This window comes from Eurytemora carolleeae, unplaced genomic scaffold, assembly GCF_000591075.1.
Source record: "Eurytemora carolleeae unplaced genomic scaffold, Eaff_2.0 scaffold274, whole genome shotgun sequence".
NCBI classification, from domain to species: Eukaryota; Metazoa; Arthropoda; class Copepoda; order Calanoida; family Temoridae; genus Eurytemora; species Eurytemora carolleeae.
Window position 1 is genome coordinate 1 of NW_019396169.1, and position 27,133 is coordinate 27,133.

The 27,133-nt window shown below is 32.8% G+C and overlaps 2 protein-coding genes across 5 annotated transcripts; one reads left to right on the plus strand and one right to left on the minus strand.

Moving 5' to 3' along the window:
- Window positions 1–1,394: 1,394 nt before the first annotated feature.
- On the minus strand, window positions 1,395–27,128 carry LOC111697046 (acetyl-coenzyme A synthetase 2-like, mitochondrial; the record flags this gene model as incomplete). Its single annotated transcript, XM_023466913.1, is given in 17 exon segments — window positions 1,395–1,457; window positions 1,998–2,278; window positions 2,342–2,420; window positions 3,151–3,229; window positions 3,599–3,652; window positions 5,230–5,302; window positions 5,631–5,705; window positions 6,147–6,264; window positions 6,514–6,631; window positions 7,098–7,150; window positions 7,632–7,686; window positions 7,920–8,007; window positions 8,439–8,565; window positions 9,087–9,203; window positions 9,297–9,434; window positions 9,537–9,606; window positions 26,942–27,128. Coding segments are annotated over 16 exon segments (1,580 nt in total), but the record flags the coding sequence as incomplete, so codon positions are not given.
- LOC111697047 (coiled-coil domain-containing protein 13) lies at window positions 9,859–23,873 on the plus strand. 4 transcript variants are annotated; one of them, XM_023466914.1, is made up of 11 exons: window positions 9,865–12,162; window positions 13,289–13,343; window positions 14,102–14,279; window positions 14,688–14,779; window positions 15,535–15,645; window positions 16,385–16,473; window positions 16,809–17,598; window positions 20,483–20,566; window positions 22,647–22,742; window positions 23,199–23,297; window positions 23,806–23,873. In XM_023466914.1, the coding sequence occupies exons 1-11, from the start codon at window positions 12,132–12,134 to the stop codon at window positions 23,846–23,848; spliced, it is 1,668 nt and encodes a 555-aa protein (XP_023322682.1). In that variant the 5' UTR covers window positions 9,865–12,131; the 3' UTR covers window positions 23,849–23,873. The 4 variants fall into 4 exon arrangements, with proteins under 4 accessions (XP_023322683.1, XP_023322685.1, XP_023322682.1 ...); XM_023466916.1 differs by having other exon boundaries at window positions 9,868–12,162; window positions 13,224–13,343; XM_023466915.1 differs by lacking the exons at window positions 23,199–23,297; window positions 23,806–23,873 and adding an exon at window positions 22,960–23,122 and having other exon boundaries at window positions 9,859–12,162.
- Window positions 27,129–27,133: the final 5 nt, after the last annotated feature.

A 27,133-nucleotide genomic window follows, 5' to 3' on the forward strand; every position in this document is an offset into this window, starting at 1 on the left:
TTTATTGGTTGATTCTAGTATGATTGATGATTATGTATTCGTTTGTTGGTTCCTAGCTACAGTTTTTTAATGCCTGAGTGGATTATTTGTTATATTTGTATGATTTTCACTCAAAGCTTTTTCTGTGGGTTTATTAAACTTGTTTAGATTGAAGGCTCAGAGAAATAAACGTTCGGAACCTTACTATCTTCCTTTTTATTATGAAGAGCGTTGAGAGAAGGGAGTCTTACGATCCAATCCTGAGAAATACCACACGGTACATATATTAGGTCTTTAGGGAAATCGCTAAGTAGCGAAACACATGGTTTGTCCCAAAAGAAAACAATTGTTGTAGGCAACCAGAAAGTAAACTTCATAAATTCCATACAGTCGTCCATGAAACCTTGTCCTTTGAGGGAAACCCTGTATGTGCATCTAATTTAGCTATTATAACTACAATCTCAATGGTTGAACAAAACAGTTTTCATATTTTCAAGAAATAAGGAATAGCGAAACATAGTTGAACCGTTCCTCTCTAGTTTGAACCGGTGCACAGGAGAATTGGTTCAACTACATCTGCGTGGTTCAGCTACTCCTCGCTATTAATTAAATCTGGGCCTTATTATGGTAAGATTTGCCAAATTCACAAATTTCAACAATACATTAAGTTTGAACCACTTATAGTTGATTATACTAGCATTAATAAGCAACTTTTCATCTACAAGGTTTCCCATGCTTTGCATGATAATTTCTGGATAAGTAGAGAATGACATGATTTGAAGGAAATATTTCGGGAACTTAATTCTAATACAAATCCATACCCTTAGTGAAAGGTGTACACGGGAGGGGGGAGCTATGAAGGCTCATCCCCCCCAGGATCAGTAAGATTTATGGTTTCCCCTCAATAAAGAAAACAATTTAACCCTTCCCCCCCCCCTGGACACATTCCTGTTAACACCCCTACCCTTAGTCCTGACATTTCCGAAACGTAATCTGCCTTTTTCATGAAATTGTCGAAGAATAAAAAATTTTTTTAACCCTATAAAGGCTTGGGGGTCTGAATCTATTTATGGCCTCATAAAAAAGCCTTAGAGTATAGGTATAGTGTTGAAATGCATGTTTGTAGACCAATTTATCAAGGCAAGCTCATTGAAAAAAAATTATACCGATAACTTAAAAAGTTTGGGCGCTCGGAAATGTTGAAAAGGGCAAAATAAAACTAAAGGGGGGGGGGGCGTCAAACTCCCCCCCCCAGCCTGTTTAGGGTTAAGATTGCAGCAAGTTTTTGACACATTATTAGATCGCAAATAAAAAAGTCGTTAATCATTATGTTTAGTGGGACACATTGTACTATCCACACTTTTTTCAGAGTTTTTAGAGATACAAAGAAAAGTTTTAAAAGTAAAGAATTAAACCTGAAAGCTCCGTCTCCAGTGAAGTAGTATCCAGGGTAGGCGGAGAAGTATGTTTGAACAAACCTATGAGGATTGTTTATTTTAGAAACTCAACAATTGAAACTTCAAGGATAAAATATGTCTAAAGAAGATGTAAAAACTGAGGACTTTTCATTTTAAGTAAAACCTTTTTCTACTTAAATCAATTAGAATTATTATGTTCATTCAGAGTAGAATTACGTACAGTGAGAACCAAAAAACTGTGGAATTTATTCTTTCTATTCCTGCAGAACAGTTTTGCTATGCGTAATAGTTGCAAAGGACTATCTCTTAAAATGTTCTGAAGTCGAAAATTTCGTTAATTTTGAACTCACTTGATCTCAATATTTAATGTGGGCACAAGATAGAGGTCAATATTTAATCCGCGGTTTGCACAAGATAGAGGTCAATATTTAATCCGCGGTTTGCACAAGATAGAGGTCAATATTTAATCCGCGGTTTGCACAAGATAGAGGTCAATGCTTGATCCCGAGATTCGCAACCCAAAAGTTCTGACTTTGGTTGAATTTTTCTGAAAAAGTTGAGTTGCCTTCCAATGTTTTCTGGTTCTTTCTACATCTTTACCTCTGATGATCTCCGTGTAGAGTTCTGGCAATCCCTGGCCAGGGAGTAGCTAGACAGAGGGACCCGGATACACCTAAACCCTGAACCTCCTCTCCCTTTTCATCCAGGAGCACAGGGTTCATTCCAAACATTGGTCTCTGGGGCTTACCCGGAGACAATGGGGCGTTGGGAGCAGATGGGCGGGGAGATATAGCCACACCTCCTGTTTCAGTCTGCCACCAAGTGTCCACAATATCACAACGTTTCTCACCAACAACTGAATGAAACCAATGCCATGCTTCCTAAATTGAAGAAGGAGTATACTCCTGAAAAATAATAAATGTCGTCTTCTAGTGTCTGAATACCTGATTTAAGGGTTCTCCGACTGATCCTAGTTTCCGAATTGAAGATCTGTCATACTTTGTAACATACTCGTCTCCATACCTAAAACACCAGCATTATGGACGTGATAATAGATAGTGTCAGGATGGGAGGAGGGGGAGTTGGGATGGAGATAAGAAATAGAAATCCGGGATGACGGATATTTTAACAAATCTCTGAATTTTTATAGTTTCGGGGCTTAACTTTACACTTCTTAATCTGCTTTCTTAAAATCAACTCACATTGTTTCTCATATCTTCTTAAACACTAAAATCGCGTTCATTTCCCCTTTTCAACCGCCCCCCACCCCCAGTTACGGCCCTGACTTGTAGATAATGTAAACAAAGCAAAAGCGTTTTTTCTCTAATATTCAAATTGTTTTTTTTTTCTGAATTTTCCTTTTCATTAAATAAACATCTGTAACTATAACGGTTTTAACATTTATACACTCAATGAAATTTATTTACAGGGGACGTGAGAATAAAAAAGAGTTAAAAAGGGATACCCAGAAAGGATGAGACTGTAAAGATGATCCAAAACTAAAAAATATGACGCTTTCAACCCTGATTTTTAGTTTCTGTATTCAATTGAGTTTTTTGATTATTTTTAAGCACAGAAATAAGCCAGTTTTGGCCTACTCGGAACCCTGAATGAAAGAAAACGGACTAAACAAAATCTGTACAATCCTTTGTTAAGTCTCACCCTGTAGTAAAGTACTCCTTTTATAAAACTTGAAAAATGATTATTTTGCTACAAATATTTGTTTTAAATAAGTATAAATAAACGTTCTGACCCAATGAGTAATCTAAGAGCAGTTGGAGCACCGTAGAAATGATTTATTTTTAATCTTTCCACCATCTCCCAATATCTTCCTAAAGCAATATATCTATCAGAATATTCTAATTTTATTATTAAAGATACGAATCAAGTATGTATTAGATATTACAATGCGTAAATCAAAGAACTTCAGTTGATTGATTGATTAATTGACTGCATCAAATACCAGGATCAATGGATTGATTAAAATATAAAATTACCAAAACTTTAAACATTGATCAATTGATAAATTTTAGTTTGTTGATCAAATACCTGGATCAGAAACATCAGTTAATAAATCAATCAATTATATTAATGATCAATTACCGTAAATTACAGTAGCTTTACTGTATCATAAAAGCTTTTGTTGATTACTTAACCAATAAAATATATTTTGTTACTAAATTGATCTATTGCTTGAATACCTGGATCCGGATAAACAGGAGTAGATTCAAAAAGTAGAGAGGTTCCTCCGTTGGCTGAAATAATAATAATAATAATAATTTTATGGTCATTGTATATAGATGTATGTTGATTGCGCGGATTGCACATTGCTGATCTGATCTGATTTTAAAGCGTGATAGAAATAATGAATTCCCGCACTTTTATTTTTCTACTCATCTAACACATAGATTCAGGCTCCTTATAAACAGTCTCATCAATTTTTAAGACAGGGCTGACTTTGAAGTGTCGCAACGCCCTAAGCTTAGATTTTACCGCTCTAACTCACTTATGCTTTTCTGTAGCCCTTTACATGTACATTTTAACACTGTAAAGCACTTCTTGTTAGATTTGGTTTTTTAGAAGTAATTGGCAAAATTCTCAACGATTTTTGCTTGAGAGCTTGAGACCATTAAATCGCAGTGCTAACTTTAAGTGAAAATAGTTTTGAGGATTTTTTTAAAAGGTCCATCAGATTGACTTAAAAAAAATTCTAAAATTTCCAACATATTTGACAAAAATGAGATTACCCAAAAAAATGCTTTACAATATGCAAGACCTCGCTATTCGCCCTTTTTTTGACTCACCCTGTATGATATAATTTGTCAAAAAAATAATATGTTAGTGTTTATGTACATATATATAAGTATTACTAGCTTGGGAACCCAGCGTTGCCCAGGTTACTCATAGTTACTCCCGCCATTTACCCGCACTTGGTCGTAAATTACGAACTTTTGCTCATTCCTTTCCAGTGTTTACATTTTTACATTATTGGCTATAAAAATCAGTTGAGAACTTTGATATTAAGATGCATATATAAAGATATTACTTGCTTGATAAAAAACGCATCAACTATTTGTGAAGAAATTTTTATTTTAAATGAAATTTTGCTAATTGTAAAGAATTTAAGTTGAAATTAAGTTTCAGTATACGAGCAATTCCTTAAAATAAACATGTCACTTGAATTAGTGTTTAAAAGTCTAGCCTAATCAATGACTTGCGGGAAGTTTATTTAATTTAAAAATAAAATACAAAGTGAATAAAGCAGCCAAATGACCAGAGTCCCGCTTTACCCCTTTCAATCTTTGCAACGAACTAAATTTTCTAATTCCTATCTCTTTGCAACCTGATGGTGTAAACCTTTGATGTTTTAAACTTAGATTATTTGATCCACCAGAATTCATAGTTTGAAATATCTAAGGTCAACAGCATTAGGGTTCAAAGATATATGAATTAGAAAACTAAAGTTTATGTCAAAGACTCAATTTCTTTAGGAGTTCAAAACTGAAGCATTTGGAATCTAAAGAAAATATTTTTAAAAATCGTCCAATAAGCAACGTAGGCTACAGGATCATTAAAGATTGAAAACCTGGCTGTCAGAAATAGATCGTCGGCATTAGCGAGTTATTGAGTGAAAAAGTGGATATATCGAGTACAAATGTGAAGGTGTAACCATAATATATTTTTTTGGTTTTTATGTCATACTTTTAAAGTTTTTAATTAAATTTTGGTAATATTTTTGGGTATTTGTTTTAATGCTTTAAGAAATGAAAAGATTATTTTCAAAAATATAATTTATCTTCGTGCATATTTTTAATTTTTCTTTTTAGCAAACCTAAGGGTCCATAGACAACATAACTATGGCCAGTTATCCAGCCTATATCAGCTACACAACCAAACAATTCACCCTAAAATAATGATAATACAGTGGTAGGCAATTATATCAAAACAATAAAGACGACTTTTTATTTAAGTTTTGATTGTCAACAAGCTTTTTTCGAAGTACAACTCAACAATTAATCAAAGAGAATCTTTTTAATTGAAAGTTTCTTTTGAAATCTATGTTTTTGTATGTCCATGCTGCTTCACAATAACAGATTTATATAAATCAAAATAAAAATCGAAAGTCGTCTTCATTGTAGTGATATAATCACCTACCACATAATAATAATAATAATAATAATAATAATAATAATAATAATAATAATAATAATAAGGATAATAATAATATTTCACCTGTTTATAATCAAATGCATGTTTCATGGTAACCATAGCGTACAGTAGATACCCAGCAGAACTATGGGAGACACCCTTTAAAAAAAAAAATCAGAATAAAATTTTTATTGTTATATAAAAAGTGGATTGTTTAGTGTGTACTGCATAATCCTCCAAGGGACTGTAAGCATAATGTCAAGTGATCCTCCATTAGTACAGAGTGGCGTGTCCGATTCACAACAGTACCTTTAAAACTTTTACTGATCAAGAATGACGGGTCTATCCTTTATTTAATCTACAGAAACTCCTTTAATTGTTGTAATTGCTGAACACTTTTATAATTAAGAGATATAAAATATCTACTTTCTAAAAGTCGTAGCAAAAAAATTTAAATTTAAATTTATGAAATTGTCTTTACAAGGATGACATATAAATAGAAGAGAAACACGAGATCACATTGTACACTCCATGCCGTGAATCGAACATGTTAATCTATAATGAAGGGTCCTTTAAAATAACGTCTACAGTCTCTTTAACCTTAGGTTTTCCAGTGCTCCCACTAGTGTACAGAAGGAAAAGAGGATCTTCTGAGTTCATAGATTTAGGAGCACAGATAGGAGAGCTACGGAGCATACATTCATCCAACCATTCATCCCTATAAATTCATTTATATACATTTATCCAACCATTCAACCATTCATCCCTATACAATCATTTATAAACAGTCATCCAACTATTCATCACTATACATTCATCCATATGCATTCATCCAACCATTCATCTCTATACATTCATCCATATACATTTATATATATTCATTTGAACCTACATAGTATTGTAGTACATATGCATTGCGTTATTAAAAATTGAATATTAAATACTACAATATAATCTTGTTTTAAACCTGTTTGGTTTCATTTTAATCTCTGCTCCTGTTCTTCTCATTACTAAAACAGTCTTTACAGTCTCACATTTCTCCAGAGCAGTATCAACAGTTCTTTTCAGGGGAGTTCTCCGTCCTCCTACAGGATATAAGATACAGGATACACGATACAGAATATAGGATACAAGATTCAGGAAAAAAATATAAGGTACAGGATACAATATATACAGTATATAGGATACTGGATACAGGATACGGAAGACATGACATTATACAGTTAGAGGAATAAGATACAGAACACAGGATACCTGATACAGAATAATGATACAAGATACATCATATGCAATATACATAAAGGATAAAGGATAAATGATACAGGATACAGGGTGCAGGATACAGGATTCAGGACTCAAAATAAGCCAAAAACTAAGTTTTTGCCACAAGCTCAAATTTTCTTATCCCTTTGCAACCAGATGATGTAAACCTGTTATATTTCAAACTTAGATTATTTGATCTAACAGAATTGATAGTTTGAAATGTCTAAGCTCTACTATATATTATAGAAGGGTAAAAATAAGATATTTATAATCTTTTCCGACAATCACCTCTAACTGATTCGTCAGCTGTAATTAGAACCTTGGCCCCTGAATCTTCAACCCTAAAAATAATCATAAAAATATTCTTCACTTTTATCAAAAATATCAAACAACATATATTTTTTGGTCTTCAATTTTATTTTTGTGTTATCCTGTACATAACTCACAGGTGGAGAGGATATGTATTATGTACATGTAGAGTACAAGGCTGTCAGGGCGCTTCGCGTCCATCTTCTATTTCAATTGTGAACATTTCCTCTTTGTATATGTTATAAAACAAAAACAAAACAAAAAAATCGCGGATTTAATAAAAATAATTGTTGTTGATTTTTTAAATTGATTAAAAATCGAATTTACTTGGAGGTTAATTTTTAAATTTTGATCATCCATAACCTTCCCCGGGGTCATGTGAGGTCAAACACAAAATTTGGGCCCGATCGGTTTAGCTGTCTGTTTGTTTGTTGGATACAAACAAACAAACAAACACCCAGACAAGCAAAGTATATATAGATGCATGTACATTGTACAATTTTTAAAAATGACCTGGCTGCTAAAGCTTCTGCTGAGAAACCTGCAAAAACTACCGTATGTACAGCACCTGAAAATATATTTACATGTAATATGAAAATTCGAATTGTCCGATTGCTGCAGCTATGGCAGAAGCCGCCGCGTGATGCGGCCAGAAAAAGCCACGTATGAAGGTTTTGATCTCTGATTTAAGTTTGTATGTTCTTAATTTAGGTTCATAATTAACCAAAAGTAGATATCCTAAATGTGCATTGTGTATTGTACTCTCATGTAAATCTTGTTTTATTGATATGATAAGTATACCTATTCTAGCAGTAGCTAGCATACTAGCTACTGCTACAGGAGATATTGGCATATAAAGAGCAACTACATCCCCAACTCCAACACCAGCCTCAAGAAAATAGTACAGTTTTAATTTTTGTACAATTTTTTTTTAAAATTAAAAAATAGAACAATTTTTGATAAATTAAAAAAATCTTCAAATGATATGAAACATGCAAATTTCTTAGTTCGGTTTTACATTAGCAATATTTATGCAAAATTTAATTCTCAGCATATTTCCTAAATATAGATTTGATTTGAAGAGTGTTCGTGTAAACATGATAGGGGTAAGTTGATGTCGAATTGAATTCGATATCGATCGCAGGGATGGGGGGGGGGGAGAGGGGGGCATGTTAAAAAATGTGGAATTGAAGAATCTGTGATTTCCAGCTTTAGGAGGGAAAAATGATATTTAAAGGGGGAAACTAGGGTGGGGATTGCCTTCTTTCCTCCCCCCCCCCTCTGTATACACCCTTATTTCTCCCTGAGGCGAACCTAAACCTGTTTGAGCGTGTTTGCAATCCGTCCCACCATATCCTGGAGCTGAGAATAGGAAACATTCTCCACCTCACCCTGTTCATCCTTCTCCCAAACCAGAGCTATCCTCTCAGGGTCAACCTCAGCCCATCTACACATTTTTATACAATTCTTTAACAAATGTTAGAAAAGTTACAAAAATAATATATTTTATGCCTGTAATTTTTGTCTAACAGATGACAATCATTATTCATTTTATAGTTTTCTTGATACAACTACGTATACTCAAAAATTCAGATACTTAAAAAAAAAATTTATATTAAATGAAATATATTGAATCATTTGATAATTTTTAGTTTATTTATTCAAGCTTATAAGTATTATGATTAACATGTGGACCACATTTTTAAAATTTTTATATTAGATATATAATAATAAATAGAGTTTATTATGATAAAAATCCGAGGATAAACGTTCATATAAAATATGATTATACATTTTAAATTTGTCAAATTGGTTAAAACATATTCAGGTTTATCTTTTACTATTATCTATTTCTATTCAGTAATCTTTGGATGTAAGGTATACATGATCTCCTTAACCACTCAATTAATTTAACTAATTTTTAAAGACGACATTCTGATTTCCTAGCCTCTAAATCCTGTAACTAACCTATCCACACAGTTTACTGAAATGTTTAATTTCCCGCCAAGAAACCAATTGAATTTTCCTGTTCTAAAATCGCAGTCCATCGGAGTGTGGAAATCTGTTTCCCATTTTAGCCTAGACCTAGAAATACAGGTATTAAGAACAAACAGTAAAAGGAATATTGCACCTGTTGTCCGTTTCATAGTGTCGATATCCGAATTATATCTTAAATACCTTGCAAGAACACTCCAGAATTTGTCTGGACGTTGTATACTAAATTTATGAAGATCTTCATGGCTGGAGATATTTCCAAACTCTGCCAGCTCAGGAAAGGTAGTACTTGTAAATTGTCTGAACTCTGCTAAGCAACTCCTAAATGGTTATTTTCTGTTTCACCGTAGCATAATTTCGAATTTTTTTCCAGAATGACATAATTAAGTTTGGAATGAAAATTTTTCTTAACATGATTTTTACCTGTTTTTGAAACCAGCAAAAAATTTGTCGGTAAATCGCGAAAAAAGTACACTTCTCACCATTTTTGGCCCTATATAGTATATATATTATCTATAGTATATATAGTATATATAGTATATATACTATATATAGTATATATAGTATATATAGTATATATAGTATATATAGTATATATAGTATATATAGTATATATACTATATATAGTATATATAGTATATATAGTATATATAGTATATGTATATATAGTATATATAGTATATATAGTATATATGGAAATATGAAAATGTAACTTTCAAAAAAGACATTCTTACATTGCTTTTTCATGTTACAGATAATTAGTTAAAATTCTAAAAAACAAAATTTATTTTAGTTGTATTGATACTGTTGACTGTAAGAGAGGTAGATGTATACTCAATATACAAGTTTTTAGTTTAAACTACAGGGTGTCCCATTTCATATTTTCGGTTTAAACCACAGGGTGGCCCCATATATTGTGGGTATCTCTATTTTCGGATTTTAAGGACATAACGGAGAAGTTTAAAATATGAAATCATTTAAAAAATTGCATGAGGCAAATAAAAAAAATGGGTTCAGATATATCTAGATTTATCAATTAGATCACTACGCATCGGTTAACTTACAACCTATAGTACACTTGAGGAAACAGAGTAAACAGGTGGTTGTAGGGGAGGGGGGGCTAAGAAGGGGTAGGGTAATAGGATAGTATTGAGAAGGAGGGGGGGGGGGGGCAAAGGATTGACTTTTGCCAAATAATATTCAAAATTAGATACATTTAGATCCTATAAAATCTGGATCTGTCTCCACTGCACAATTACTGTTCTATGTTTATTGACCTACTAGCTGGAGTGCTCGGCATTGCCCGTGAAATAAAAAAAATCTGAATTTTAAAGAAGAAAAAAATGATTTTTTTGGAATTTTTGGACGTCTTTCTGGGACAAATACGAATGTTTTGTTTTATTATATAGATTTAAACAAAATCACAACTTGAGTCTCTCAGTCGTTTTTTTATTCAATAGTTTTATGCAGGGTTAATTAAATTTCAAGAAGATATTTATGATGTATTTATAATATGAAAAAAAACAGGCTGTTGCGTAGCACATATACGCAGTATTCAGAATACGCAATAGTACGCAAATATATAGAAGCCAGACACTGCACAAAGCCCTGAACCAACTGGGCATGATGCTTAGAGATATAAAATATCGTGTTTTGGTCCAAGCGAACTGTATATCACGGGGTGTCACACATGTATTAACTATATGTAAAATTAGAAAACAGAATGGAGTAAAATCCTATCAGCTCGGCATAAATGCATTATTATTTAATTTAAATATTTTACGTCGCAATAAATGCCAAAAACAAATGAACCGATCGGTCCCATTTTTTATGGTAACTCACGTAAACCCATAGAAGGTTAATGAATGCTCAGAATTACAAAAATTTTGATATTCGTATAATTTTAAATATATCCACGAAAACAAGTTGAAGTAAATGCTAGGCTCGAAGCACCCTGAAAGACTCTAGTTGTAATAAATATAAAGCAAAGGATTTAAATCTACAAATCTAGAAGCAGTTTTTTGAACAACTTAGATTGTTGTCAATAACCCCATGAACTGTAGTACACATTTCTTGTAAAATAAAGACAGCCAGAAAAAATACTCAGAGGACGACATTAGAAAGTCGTAAAAAAATAAAATCCACGAAGTTTTTATTCCAAACCTTAAACTCAAGTTTCTATTGCATTGTTGAGACTGCAGAGTGCAGACTAGATCTAATCTCTTAATTCTGCAGTTAATTAATTACTATAAACTACTAAACAGACCTTGGACAGACTTAACGTAGGTTATTCAAATATTTTTGGGTTTTAACAGGAGCTTTATGGTTTCATCAGGAGTTTAAAGATTCATGGTTCCATCAGGAGTTTAAAGATTCATGGTTCCATCAGGAGTTTAAAGATTCATGGTTCCATCAGGAGTTTAAAGATTCATGGTTCCATCAGGAGTTGAAAGATTCATGGTTCCATCAGGAGTTTAAAGATTCATTGTATCATCAGAAGTTTAAAGGTGTTTGGTTCCATCAGGAGTTTAAAGATTCATGGTTTCATCAGGAGTTTAAAGATTCATGGTTTCATCAAGAGTTTAAAGATTCTCGGTTCAATGAGTTTAAAGGTTCATGGTTCCATCTGGAGTGTAAAGGTTCATGACTATATCAGTTTAAAGATTGATGAATATGATAAATAGATATTAATTCTACCAATGTATATTTGATATCTGTCAATAAATAGTAAAAAACTCGAGTATAAAAATTAGTTTAATGTATCCGGGTGTTTGGTTTCCAAGGTACCCAACCCATACCTTGTAGCCGGACAATATTTGAATATTAATTCTCCAGTAGCTTTCTAAACCTAGCAGTACCCACGGTTCAGTATAGATTCCGTTCCTCCTCAATCCTCCGGGTTCAACAGATCCTCCAGATCCTCTCAACTTAAACTATCCTCTCCCAGATCAATCCTGAGTCTGGTTCAGGCATCCCAGATATTTCAGCATCCCGGAGAAAGGAAACCCAACCCTGTCAATGTACACATTAGAACCTGGATATCAAGTCGGTAACTATTATAACTAATCCATTATTGATGATATTACGAGCTATATATTGTATAGTGTAGACAGGGGTTTCCCACATTTCAATTCAAACAAAACATATCAAAGCTAACCAAGTATACATAAAGTGAAACTAAGTAGAAAGTTTAACAAAGTGATGAAAATAGATACAAGATGTTTATGAATATCTTAATATAAAAATAAGTAAAAAAACAAACTTGGTATTTATTTCTTTTCTGGATTAAATAATCTGTAACACTTGATGAAAAGGGGAATTCTCTGCAGCCCTTTTCATCATTAATCTTCTCTCAGCCTTCTTAGGTTCAAGAGAGAAGTAGATGACAGTTAATTAAAGAAACAAACTTATTACTCGTCACAAATTCTTATTTTATAACCCTTCATGCAATTAACTCTGATAGTGTAAACCTTGATTTTTTAAATATTGAGTTTTGCTAGATCTAACAGTCAAAATTTGAAATTTCTAAGTTTAAAATTTTTAGGTTGGAAAATATAATGATTAGGAAATTAGAGCTTAAGATATTTGACAAATTGGCAACATCAGGAGTGTTGTCAATTTGTCTAAATTTGTTCTAGAAAACTATTGACATCAATATTTAAGGGACTGTTAACGAAATTTTAAGAAACCCTTCATTGTAGCGGCATGTCGATTTACAAAGGTACCCTTTAAACCTTTGTTTGATAAAGTATGCATGGGATATCCTTTATTACGCTTAAAATTGATCATTTTCAATTGTGGTTTCTCTATAAAGGTGACTTGCAGATTTCTGCAACAAAAATAAAAAGGAAATTGTTCAGTTGGAAGTTTAAAGGGTATCGTTAAGAATCGGATATGCCATTCAGGAAATGGAGAATTATTTAAAATTACTTATACAGAAAACGATTAAACCTCATTATCTACTAGGTTTATACTGAAAATGATTAAACCTTATTATCTCCTAGGTTTATACTGAAAATGATTAAACCTCATTATCTGCTAGGTTGATACTTAAAATGTTTAAACCTTGTTATCTGCTAGGTTGATACTGAAAATAATAATTTTTATCAGCTCCTAGGTTGATATTGAAAATGATGAATCTATCTACTGGATTAATATATGTGCCCCTGAACTAGATGTTGGTATGACTGAAACTGATGATCTTTATCATGAAGATTTCGACACAGTTAGGTAAATATATATATACTCAGAAAACTGTGGAATAGGAAGACGATTTCAAAGAGATAATCCTTGATAAAATAATAAGTTTTACTATACTATAGTAACACATTAAATGGGTCTGCTTACACTGAACAATACTAGCTATTTTTCAGTGTACTATTTAAGGCTTTAAGTCGTCTTTCTCATTTCATTGTCAAACTTTGTATGTATTTTTGTATCTATATGCATATATGTAAATTATATCCGGTTAAACTACAACAAGAAGAGAAAAGTTCAATTTGCCCAATTTCTAACGTTTTAATCGTATTTTTTAAGTTGGATGCGGTAGACAACATTTTGATAAGTTCAGGGTTTTTTGGGGATTAACGATATTTGAAAATCCCTAAAAAAACAAACCAGAGGTCAGAACTTATGTGTTGTTAATCCCTGGATCAAGCAGTTATCTTGTTTAATCCCTGGATCAAGCAGTTTTCCATATCTTTTGTCGTTTGAAGGGTTAACTCCTCTTCAATATGCCGTGGCCGGAAGTTCAGAGTCCAGCAATTGAAATTGAGGATATGAGTACTCATTCCTCACATTTAAAAGTTTCCATTGTAGATATCGAGATTAAGTGTTTTGTGTTGCTGAATTCCAACTTTTGACTGCTTGCGTTTAAATGAACTAACGTAAAAACTAATGAATTGCTCAGCTGAGATCTTGGTTGAATCTAATTAGAAAAGTTTCAAGAGTGTTGATATCTCTAGCGGCATACAAATATCATGTTTTAGTTACGGTTCCGAGTCCGAGCTCCAGTATTCAGATATTGCTGAGAAGGTTGAAGAATCCGGGGGCAAGGTTGCGGAGAAGAAGGAGAAGCATGGGAAGAAGAAACCTCCTCTCAACCGACAAGACACGTTCGTCCTCATATCTCCAAGCATGCCAAAAAAATCCAGCCAAAGAGCCAAGGTATAATTCTTATTTTTATCATATTTTAGAAACATTTTCAAATAGATTGTATCAAACACATGTCCAAAATATGAAAAGACACGATGGGACCAAAAAAAGTGTGGAAGATGAAGAAAACTGTTCAGACTTTTTCTAGAATTTTAAAAAGCCCTATAAACATTAAGCACAGCAATTTCGCAGTGTCTGTACATAATAAGTTTTTTCCAAGCTACAAGTAAAACCGTTTGCTTTATTACATGGAATTCACATATAATCGATAAAATGTCGTCTTTCAATTATACAGTTTTCTGGGTCTGGATCTTTAAAATATTTTTTCCGCCCTCAAAAACTCAATTAATAAGAAAAGCTTTTGAGAAAAAGTAATCTTTTGAACTAAATCTGAAATTGATTAATTGATTGATATTGCAGTCAGCCTACGGTATAACCTCAATACTGGAGAAGGCTAGTCAGTCTGCTGGTCTAACTGATGATGCCAAACGTTATATTGGAGCACATATGAGGTAATCTTGCCAAAAATGTATTTTGATTTGTCATCAATTAAACATCAACTTTTCCCACTGTGGAAAATCGTCTTTTCTAAGCTTCTTTTTGTGTTCTTTGTTAGATTTCAAAAATTTATCTAATGCATAACAATGCAAAAAAAGTTAATTAACTAGAAAGTTCCCAAAAATGGATATTTCTTAATTGATAATAATTTTAGTTTTTAACAAAGGAGGAATCTATTCAATTAACAATACGTCATCAGTATCCAAGATGTTTCATTTATTCATATAAGACTCAATTGGAATGTTGTAATTACCTTATTTTTAAGACTATAAACCCTACATACAACTTCTTCAAAAAGTTACAAAAATAAAAAGGATACAGTGAGACCCATAAAACTGCTGAATAGGAAGACGACATTTGAGCAATCTTTTTTTGTATTTGATGTTGTTATGGGACTATTTAAATAACTTTAATCTAACTGTCGTCTTCCTATTTCACAGTTTTGAGTCTCGCTGTATAAAACATTAGATTTTAACAACGTTCTATTAAATACCAGAGTATAAGGCTAAACTATGCCTTCTGCACTAAATATAATCTCATAAAATCCAGCCGTCTCTCTGAAGCGTAGTTTTTATAAAACTGTAGAAAATCCATTTTCGAATTATCAATAAAGATTACGAAATTTTCTATAGATTATATGAAAATCCAATGTAATCTCGTCTTTCAAAATATTATATTTATCTAAAATTCTTATTCTAATTCTATTAAGGTTATTGACGGACGAGAATTTGAGATTATTCAATGAAAATGAACGATTGAAGAAGATTGAGATTAATGTTGAACTTTCTAAAAAGCTAGAGAAAGAATTAAAAATTGTCAGGTAGAGTTTTTCTTTATTGTTTTTTGACCTTTTTCAAATCCCTCATAAATAATTGAACATTGTAATATTCATCATTTTGTATGTATTGATTACGTTTATTAAGTCGCTATATGTTGTTACAAATCTTCTATAAAATTTTTCAAAAATAAATTTTTTTCTTTAAAGTTTGAATTTTGTATATCATAAGCACTTCAGCTAGTTGTTGTATATTATAATAAACATGTTTTAAAAGAAGAAAAAAACCAAATCTCAAAAATAATTCAAAAAATCCGATTTGAACGATATACTGAGATAGAGAGCAATCCATCATAAGGAAACAAAATGAAGAGCAAACTCATAACAAAAAGAATGAAATGTGAAATCTAATAATTCTGTATCATGTTTTATGATAACGTTTCGTTCCATATCTTTTTTTAAATTATAAAAATTTTGCTAAAAGGATTCGAGCCTAACTCAGTTAAGATTACGGTGTGTTTTGTAGTAATTTGCAGTAGGTTTCAGTAGAGTGTTTGCCACAAACTCAAATTTTCTAATTCCTATGTCTTTGCAACCTGAAGGTGTAAACCTCTTATATTTTAAACTTACGACTATTTTTCTAACGGATTTCAAAGTTTCAATTATCAAAGGTTTATACGACATAGGGTTGCAAAGAAGTAGGGATTAGAAAATCAGTTTGAGACAAAAACACATTTCCGTCGTTTAAAAATATTAAGTTTTCAATAATAAAGTATTTTTTTAGAACTCAATTGGAGAAGGAGAAAGGGAAGAACAAGATGTTGATGATCAGGCTCAAGGAAGGAAACACGGAGGACGTTGTCTGGAGAACAGGTAGGTGGGATTATATTGGGATTTTTTCAGGATATAATACATTTCAGAGATAGGGAGGACATATTATAGATAAGACATTTATACGAAGATATGACATTTCAATGGTAGGATATCTAATGTGCCACTTCATAAATAAGACAATTGATTTATAGGACAGTTCTACAGTTCAAATGTAGGAAGGATATTTAAAAAAATATAATAGTTAGTTTACAGATAAGACACTTAATAAATAGATAGTTCATTTCATCGACAAACTAGAATCTTTTTTTAAGTTGATTTCTAAAAAAATACTTCAGAATCTTTATCAAAATTGATCCTAAAATGACATTTTTCAGGGAATTCAGAAGAGTTGGCGAAAAATATTGAGGAGTCTAATCAGCAGCATCCAGAGATATATCAATCCAAACCTAAAGTTTTAAACCGCGGCAGCTCCGGGTCTGCCGGGGGTAACTCAGAGGTTCGGATGACTAGATCCTTCTCCACCAGCAGGATAAGCTCAGCTGTCTCCAGACTTGGTACTGCAGGAAGCAGAGCACCTACTCCAGGTGGAAAACAGGACTTGGAGCAGTCTCCAGTCCTACAGAAGAAGCTAAAGGTTTACAGAAATCAAGTGTTATCCCTGAACAAGGAGCTGGATAGATTAAAGGAAGTATTAGGACGTGAAGTTGGAGCAAGCGAGCTGGAATCCATCCTTTCCGGAGAGGAGAAAGGTTGGGTTGGGAGAGCAGAACAAATTCTAGTTCTCCAACAAACAGTGGACTATCTCCAGGGTCTAATAGAAACCAGGCAAACCAACGGAATAACAGAAGAATATTTACTTGAAAGTGAATCTGTAGAAAGAGCACGGACTAGAGCTAACAGTGATTCAATATCGGAGAAAAGTAAGCCTAACAGTAAACCTGGAAGTGGAAAAAAGCTTGGTGAAGTGAAGAGAGCAAGTGTAGGACTAACAAACTCATTTAAAATTTTAGAAGAGAACGTGAAGGACGGAGATGTAGAATATTTAGCTAGAAAATGCTCGGATCTAGATATATTGAGGAAAGCAGGAGAGGTGGAGAAAAAGAGACTTGGGGAGTTGGTTCGTTTACTCACATCTAGACTTTCAATACTGGAGCAGAGAACTAGGTTAGATCTTTAACCAAATCAGTAGTAGAACAGAGAACTAGGTTAGATATTTACTTAAGTCAATACTAGAGCAGAGAACTAGGTTAGATATTTACTTAACTCAATACTAGAGCAGAGAACTAGGTTAGATATTTACTTAACTCAATACTAGAGCAGAGAACTAGGTCATATCTTTACTCAACTCAATACTAGAGCAGAGAACTAGGTTAGATCTTTACTTAACTCAATACTGGAGCAGAGAATTAGGTTAGATCTCAACTTAACTCAATACTAGAGCAGAGAACTAGGTCAGATCTTTACTCAACTCAATACTAGAACATAGAACTAGGTTTGATCTCTACAAAACTCAATACTTGAGCAGAGAACTATGTTAGATCTTTATATAACTCAATACTAGAGCAGAGAACTAGGTTAAATCTTTACTTAACTCAATACTAGAACAGAGAACTAGGTTAGATCTTTACTTAACTCAATACTAGAGCAGAGAACTAGGTCATATCTTTACTCAACTCAATACTAGAACAGAGAACTAGGTTAGATTTCTACTCAACTCAATACTAGAGCAGAGAACTAGGTTAGATCTTTATTTAACTCAATACTAGAGCCGAGATCTAGGTTAGATCTTTACTAAACTCAATACTAGAGCAGAGAACTAGGTCAGATCTTTACTCAACTTAATACTAGAAGAGAGAACTAGGTTAGATCTCTACTCAACTCAATACTAGAGCAGAGAACTAGGTTAAATCTTTACTTAGCTCAATACTAGAGCAGAGAACCAAATTCCCAAAGGAATCGTTTAAACCTTTGAAAGATAGAGGATGATAAAAAAATCGTTTTTTATCTATTAAAAAACGATTGAACGAATTTGTTTTAACAGAAAATTGCAAAAATTATTTGATTTTAAATGTTATATGAAAGCCACTAATATAAAATCCTGCTATCACAGACCCTGTTCTTTTCGATTATTATACATTTTTTTCTACGCTTGGTATTTAGAAGTCATGTTGAAATAGGTTTAACAAAAAAATAGCTTGTAAACTTTAAAATACCTGATTCAGTAGAATTTTTATCAAGATAAATAGAGAGTTCTCTGATTCAGTTTACCGATGTGAATCTGGCAGTTTTATTTTGCATAGAAGCTCAATTAGAACAACGCTTATTGTTACTTTTAATTTTAAAAAGAAAACGATGTACAGGGTGTCCCACGAAACATGACAGTAGGTAGATACTTTTGAATGTCGTCTTCTATACACTGTATTAGATAGTAAAGGCTTTTTGCAGTTTATTTCGTTTAAAAAATCTTTTGCTCAAATATACTTTACTTAGAAATTAATTTTACGATAGCATGACTCCTATATACAGTGAAACCCTTAATAGCGAATACATCGAAAGAATTTATCAAATGTCGTCTTGGCAATTTTTCAATGAGTTTTATACTATATTACGTAAATTTCAGTATTTGCGAAAATAAATAAATAGCCATTTATATGCGGGAACAGTTTTAAAGAGTTCCATATAATCATTTAATTAAAAAACTAAGTACAGGGTGTCCCACGAAACATGACAATAGCAAGACGACTTGAAAGTCGTCTTTGGTATTTGAATTTATTTGTGACATTTAGTCTTCTATCTACTTTAACATGTATGATTCTTGAAACAATTATCACATAATTCTCCTAGCCCTGGCATTTCCAAAAAGTGGTCTGCTTTTTTTGTGCTTTCAATATTACTGGAGATATAAAGAGTTTGGTTCAGAATTCAATTTTGTTAAATAAAAGCAAAATTGTCGAAATCTGAACGAAATTCTTCATATCTCGGGCTATATTGAAAGCACAAAAAAGGCAGACCACATTTTGGAAATGGCAGGGCAAGGGAAATTTTGTGATTATTATCTCTAGAAATTTACTTCTAAAATTAGGTTGACAAATGAACGCAGCAAATTATATCAAAAATCAAGACGACATTCAAGTCGTCCTGCATACTGTCATGTTTCGTGGGACACCCTGTATCTGCAACATTCCATTATCTGAAAGTGAAGAATACGACATTTGATGAATTCTTTCGATGTATTCGTTATTAAGGGTTTCACTGTAATATTTTCATTTGTCTTTGATATAAGAATTAAACAACTTATGGAAGACGACATTCTAAACTATTTACCAACTGTCATGTTTTGTGGGACACCCTGTATGTAGGAACTTTCAAATGGTAAAAAAATATTCAAAAATAACGCAAAATCGTAGAAATACCCCGGTCAAGATTATAATAGAAGGAAAGTTAATTGCAGTTGCGTAAACTCTGCGTATATATTGAAACCAGTTCTCTCTGGGCGGAATTTGTAAACAAGAATAGATGCATCAGTTTTCGTTTAGTATCCGAGGAGGATAAAAGCGTTGAATTTTGAAAATTTTGTTAATTCACATAATAGTTTCCTATGACCAGAATATTTCATTGATTTTTTGTGTGAAAGATGGAACCCATGTCAGGCTGTGACATCCGTCTTGTGTTTACATTACCGCCCAGAGACAGTACACTGCAGTACAAAAAATGCGTACACCTCTGAAATAAATTTCTTTGCATTATAACCCTGGCCCCGGTGATCAATATTTTTCAAATCATTAGTTTTAAATAAGGACACAACTGTACGATGATGGGCATTTAAGTACATTGTCCGTAAACTGTTCATTTCCCTGCTGACCATAAAAAACTGCCAATTTGGGTGTGAAAACGTTTCAATTCAATCTTTCTTCAAATTCTCAATGTACAATTACTGCATATGTGTTTCTATGCAACAAAAGTGTAGGAAAAATGACATTACTACATAATTGCATACAATGTTGTAAAGCTGATTTATGTACATGTCTAACACCATACATGTGCCTAGGGTGGCTGAGCAGGAGTGTAGAGAGGAACGTGCTAAAGCTGCACACATAGAGAAACTACTTGAACGAAATCAAATAAAATTAAGGTAAACAAAAATTACTTTATGTACGATAAATATTAAACAGAATGACAGAGTTGGCGGGGGGGGGGTTAGCTCCTATTAAGCGGTGTCCCACAAAATTGACAATTTAAACATTAAGCATTAACTAAATAAAAATGGTCCATCCACGCAGTTTAACAGAAGCACTTCCTGTGATTCCAATAACATCCTTAGTCAATCTTGAATTGCCATGTTTATTAGGGCACCCTGTATGCATGCATTGTGCTATATTTTTACATAGATTCTTCAAGATAATTATTCAATTAAAAACTGAATATCTGCTGCATTCCATTATCAGTAGGATTAGAAAACGAAAATTTATAAATTCTTTTGATGTCTCCAAAATTCTAGGTTAAACTGTATCATATAAAAGTTAAAGCCTTAAAAGTTCAACTAAATCTTTCTTTTAAATTTTGACCTCTTTAGAATATAAGAAAATACTTGCAGCTTTATCAATATTTTGTTTTTAGCCCTGTGGTTTTATGAATAAAATATGATTATTTGCTCAACCAGCATAAATTACACGTGAATGGAATGAAGCCTGCTAGAAAAGTAAAGCTTTGTCTTTAATATTGATTTCAAGGTTATATATATATATATAAATATATATATGTGTGTGCACCTTCACAGAGAATTTGAATAAAAATGAGAACAACGTGAACACATTAAACTCGTCTTTGATTCAGGCGGCGTTCTTTCTTGTATACAGCAGGATTTATCTAGATATATATTGTGTAGGGATGAAGGTAGACCTGGAGCTAGTGGACCAGGTTCAAAAATATACAGGCTAGAGGAGGATTTATCTAGATATATATTGTGTAGGGATGAAGGTAGACCTGGAGCTAGTGGATCAGGTTCAAGAATATGCAGGCTAGAGGAGGATCTATCTAGATGTATATTGTGTAGGGATGAAGGTAGACCTGGAGCTAGTGGATCAGGTTCAAGAATATGCAGGCTAGTGGAGGATTTATCTAGATATACATTGTGTAGGGATAAAGGTAGACCTAGAGCTATTGGATTAGGTTCATGAATACCCAGGCTAGTGGAGGATTTATCTAGATATACATTGTGTAGGGATAAAGGTAGACCTGGAGCTAGTGGATCAGGTTTAAGAATATGCAGGCTAGAGGAGGATCTATCTAGATATATATTGTGTAGGGATGAAGGTAGACCTGGCGCTAGTGGATCAGGTTCAAGAATATGCAGGCTAGAAGAGGGTCTAATTAGATAAATATTGTATGGGGATGAAGGTAGACCTGGAGCTAGTGGATCAGGTTCAAGAATATCCAGGCTAGAGGAGGATTTTTACCTAGGTATACATCCTGTAGGGATAAAGGTAACCCTTGTGCTAGTGAATCAGGTTAAAGAATATCCAGACTAGAGGAAGATTTATCTGGATATATTTTGTGTAGGGTTAAAAGTAGACCTGGAGCTATTGGATTAGGTTCATGAATATCCAGACTAAAGGAGGATTTATCTAGATTTACATTGTGTAGGGATAAAGGTAGACTTGGAGCTAGTGGATCAGGTTCATGAATATCCAGACTAGAGGAGGATTTATCTAGATTTACATTGTGTAGGGATAAAGGTAGACCTGGCGCTAGTGGATCAGGAGGATTTATCTAGATTTACATTGTGTAGGGATAAAGGTAGACTTGGAGCTAGTGGATCAGGTTCATGAATATCCAGACTAGAGGAGGATTTATCTAGATTTACATTGTGTAGGGATAAAGGTAGACCTGGCGCTAGTGGATCAGGTTAATGAATATCCAGACTATAGGAGAATTTATCTAGATATACATTGTGTAGGGATAAAGGTATAGACCTGGAGCTAGTGGATCAGGTTCAAGAATATGCTGGCTAGAGGAGGATCTATCTAGATATATATTGTGTAGGGATAAAGGTAGACCTGGAGCTAGTGGATCAGGTTTATGAATACCCAGGCTAGTGGAGGATTTATCTAGATATACATTGTGTAGGGATGAAGGTAGACCTGGAGCTAGTGGATCAGGTTCATGAATATCCAGACTAGAGGAGGATATTTATCTGTATATATTCTGTGTAGGGATGAAGGTAGACCTGGCGCTAGTGGACCAGGTTCAAGAATATCCAGACTAGAGGAGGATGAGGATTTATCCGGGATTGATGAGGAACAGCTCAGGTGAGAATCATTTGAAATATTTTTTAGTGTAAAAATAATGAATGTAGTTGAACTAGCTACGAATGGTTTAACTTAAGGATAAGCCCCCCTCCCCCTCCATTTTGGACAATTTTCCTGTCCAGACCATTTTATGCTAAGCAGAAGGACCAACTCGAATTTATTCCCATGTGCCTGGTGTACGTTCTATGTATGGTTATTATTATATTATTGTATATAGATGGGAGGTATCTCGGCTCCGAGAGGAGGGTAGAGCACTAGAAAGAGAGCTGGTTATTAGTATAATATTGTACATATATATAAATGGGAGGTATCTCGGCTTCGGGAAGAGGGTAGAGCACTAAGAAGAGAGTTGGTTATTAGTATAATATTGTAAATATAGATGGGAGGTATCACGGCTCCGGGAGGAGGGTAGAGCACTGAGAAGGGAGTTGGTTATTATTATATTATTGTTTATAGATGGGAGGTATCTCGGCTCCGGGAGGAGGGTAGAGCACTAAGGAGGGAGCTGGGAGAGGCAAGGGGAGCTAGAGAGGAGATGCTCAGAATATATTCAAGGAAACTAAAATCTTTTTTAAACTAACAATTTTCACATACAAATGCAAGTGAGTTTATATGGTCAGTAAAAAATAGTAAAAAGAACATACATATCATCCATATATATACTTTGCTTGTCTGTCTGTTTGTTTTTATCCAATAATCGCCAAAACGGCTAAACCGATCGGGCCCAAATTTTGAACGGGACTTCACATGAACCCGTGAAGGTTTATGGACGATAAAACTTTAAAAATTAGCCTCCAACAAAATTTGATTTTCATCAAATTTTGAAAATCCACAATTTTTTTTTTTATAAAATCTGCGATTTTTTTGTTTGTTTTTGTTTTACAATGTATACAAAGAGAAAATGTTCCCAATTGAAAAAAAAGATGGGCGTGAAGCGCCCTGTAAGCCTAGTTTAGACAATTTTACTAAGGAAAAAGTGCTGACATGGCACAAAATGCTACTGTCAACATTGATCCAAGAGGTTTTAATGACGTATTTAATGATTTATGTGTTTGATCTGCAGGATGATCGAGGAATCAAGAGAATTATTTCATCAAAGATTATGATAAACTCTAATGAGAGGAACAGGGCCAAAATAAACAAATATCTTGATAATTTGAATGATGTTTAAATAACCAAAGAATTGTTTTAAAACAAAAACGTATTCATTAAGCCAAGAAACTTGTCAAACAATTATATTTTTTTAGAAATAAATTAATGTAAATTATTCTCTTTTTTAAATTATAAATGATAAAAATGAGTTCAAAGTAAAAACTTATTTTCCAGGAGATCTAAATCATAGTGCGTTGCAACGTAATTAAGTGTCAAGTACATTTCAAGGGGCATTTGCTAAAAAAACTCCAACGGTTTTTCCCTTTTGGCTACCAGCGTTCCCAACAAAGGATGAGACTTCAGAAACGCGCGACGGTGTGCGAAATTGTTTTCAGTCTATTTTCTAATTTCTTTCGTTTATTCTAAGCATTTGCTTTTCTTACACATGTAAAATTTTGACCCTAACAGAGTATATATGCAAAAAAGGGTCCATAAACAGTCCAAAAACGGCCAAAAAACGGCCAAAAAACGACCCAAATCATATACAAAAACAATCCAAAAACAAACGTGTTAAAAAAGAGAAAGAATTATAATGACTATTTTTGAATATTAATATTACAAAGTTTAATAAAAAAAACTTCAACAGATCACAGTTTTAAAATCATTTAAAAAAACGAGGGAAAACGATAAACAAGACAACACTGTAAACTTGTTTATTTCGGTTCTTAATCATTAGATGTTCATAGTGTATAGACTATACATTCAAAGCAGAACTAGGTCGTTATATTTGTTATATTTTAAAAGATTCAGATCGTGAAAGATGTCGCATCCTTTGTGGGAAACCGTGTAGAACTTTTGTAAGATACACTATGAGGGTTTCTTAGCAACCTTGGAAAAATTGTCCTCGAAAATATGAATTTAGAAACATTTCCAAAATCGTTAATTTAAATTCAAATTGTGTAAACTAACAGGGTAGGCTGGATAATTAAATATTTCATCAATAATATTTTCTTTATTTTAAAATACAGAGTCACCCAAAAATAATTTTCTGCATTAAATATAACCCTGTGAGACTGCAAATGTTTAAGAATATGTGGCAAATGAAATATTTATGTAAATTGTATATAAATCTACATCTACAAAATTGTTAAAGAAGACTAGACTACCTTTGTTCAGTATGTAATCTGACATACTTTTAGATAAAGCCTGTAAAATCAACATTAATTTTTATTAGAGCTAAAACCTTTTTAGAAATATTGAAAATTGTATGTATCATATTTTATCAGTATCTGAACAAAACCAAAAAAATCAAAAAAAGCATCAACAAAACAAAATAACTTAGAAAAAAACCTAGGATTCCAAAATGTTTAGTTTGCACAAACCCCTCCCAACTTTTCTACAATATTAATTGTGATATTTTCTGATGATGCAAACTGAACTTAATCTGCTGTGTTATGTGTATGATTGGCCCAGCATGTTAATAAATCTAAAAAGTTGAGATTTTCTTTTATTTATGGAGTTTCCAGGTATTCACAGTATATAAAGTGTACCAAGAACAATTCATAACAGTCCCAATTAAACCTGGGGGTTTTATATCATGGAATAGGATAACCTTTAGGCATTTTGATGAAAACACTTTTTATATCAACGTTCTACATAGAAAATAAAATTCAAAATAATTTAGGATGATTACCAGTACGATAATTTTCACTGTTAAAACAAATGAGAGAAATGAAGAATTTATATACTGTTCCATACAATAGTAGCCAGAAACAGAGGATTGATATACGTCTCATTGTGAAATGTCGCTTTGGATTTTGTAATTTCCATATATTTCATTTCTAAATATGTTCCTATTATAGTATCAGTTAACATCTGCAAAATACAAAGAATTATTTCAATATTCTGGTTGCTACTGTATATCAAGGATAAAAGACTTACAATACACAGAATACTTAATTTTCCCTTAAAAAAATTATTCTTTATAGTTATAATTATAAATTTTGAATGTTTAACGTGTAACCGGATAAATCGTTTCTAAAACTTGGCCTTAAAATAAAAAATTTGACCATCTCACCCTGTCTAGTTTGCAGTAACATATCCTGTAAAAATATTTTTAATATATTAATTTAACTGATATTTACATATAGGGTTTCCATTTGCAAAACTTTTGCGTAATTTTAGCGGAACGAAACGCAAATTTTTTCTTTCTTTGCGCATCAGTTTTGCGCGAAAAAACAACAATTTGCGCAATAATTCGCAAAAGTCTTTTCGCGCAAAATTGCGCTATTCCGCTTTTGCGAAACTCAAGTTTTGCACAATTCCGCAACTAGAGTTTTGCGCAATTCCGCAATTTCATAAAAATCAAACGGTTGGGGACGGTGTGTGTTTCTTAGAATTCAATTCTGGAAAAATCTTGTTTTGGAATGTCTTCCTACTGGTCACTTTTACATAATTGACCAATGACAGTTAAGAAGAGTTCAAATCTCACAATTTTCTCGACAATTTTAGTTTTGGACATGCATATTTCCTAAAAGTGAATTCTTCAGGCATTGGTTACTTTCTTGCATTATTTTATATGAGATTAAAAAGATTTCAGAAATGTGATAAAACAAATTTAAGAATATAATTCAAACTTGATTAGGCAAAGCTTTTAAGGGTCACTTGAAATTATTTAATAGGATTAAAATATTGCAAAGTTTCAAACTATCTAATTTCTATTTTATTAATTTTGGTCCCTTAATTTAAACTTTTTGTAACTGGAAGTAACCAATTGAGTGTAGTATAATCGTTATAATACTGGTATGTTAATATTTTTTTCTATGTATGGAATAAATCTTCAGTTGTTTAATTCTAAGCTTAGAATATCAATTTTTGACAATTTGTCTAAAAAGTTACATTTTGCGTAAAACTAATAATAAATAAATAATACAAATATTTCCGGTTTTGCGCAAATAGCGCAAAACTCATTGCGTTTCATGCGCTAAAATAGCCCAAAAGTTCGCAAAAAAAAATTTGCGCGAAAATAGCGCAAATTTTGCGCAAAAGATTTAGCCATTTCGTGGAAACCCTATTTACATACAAGTTTTTCAAATAAAAACAATTACCTTAGAGGTGTATCTGAACACGTGCTCCGAATTAATTATTTTCCAGGCTTAAATTCGGCCTCAAAAACAGACTCAGGCTTATAAATAAATAAGGATGTCGCTGCTTAACGGCCTCTTCGTCATCATTTCAGTCATTTTGTACTTTTGTAATTATCAGAGTTCAACTTACACAAGTCTTCTCTCCATCACGTT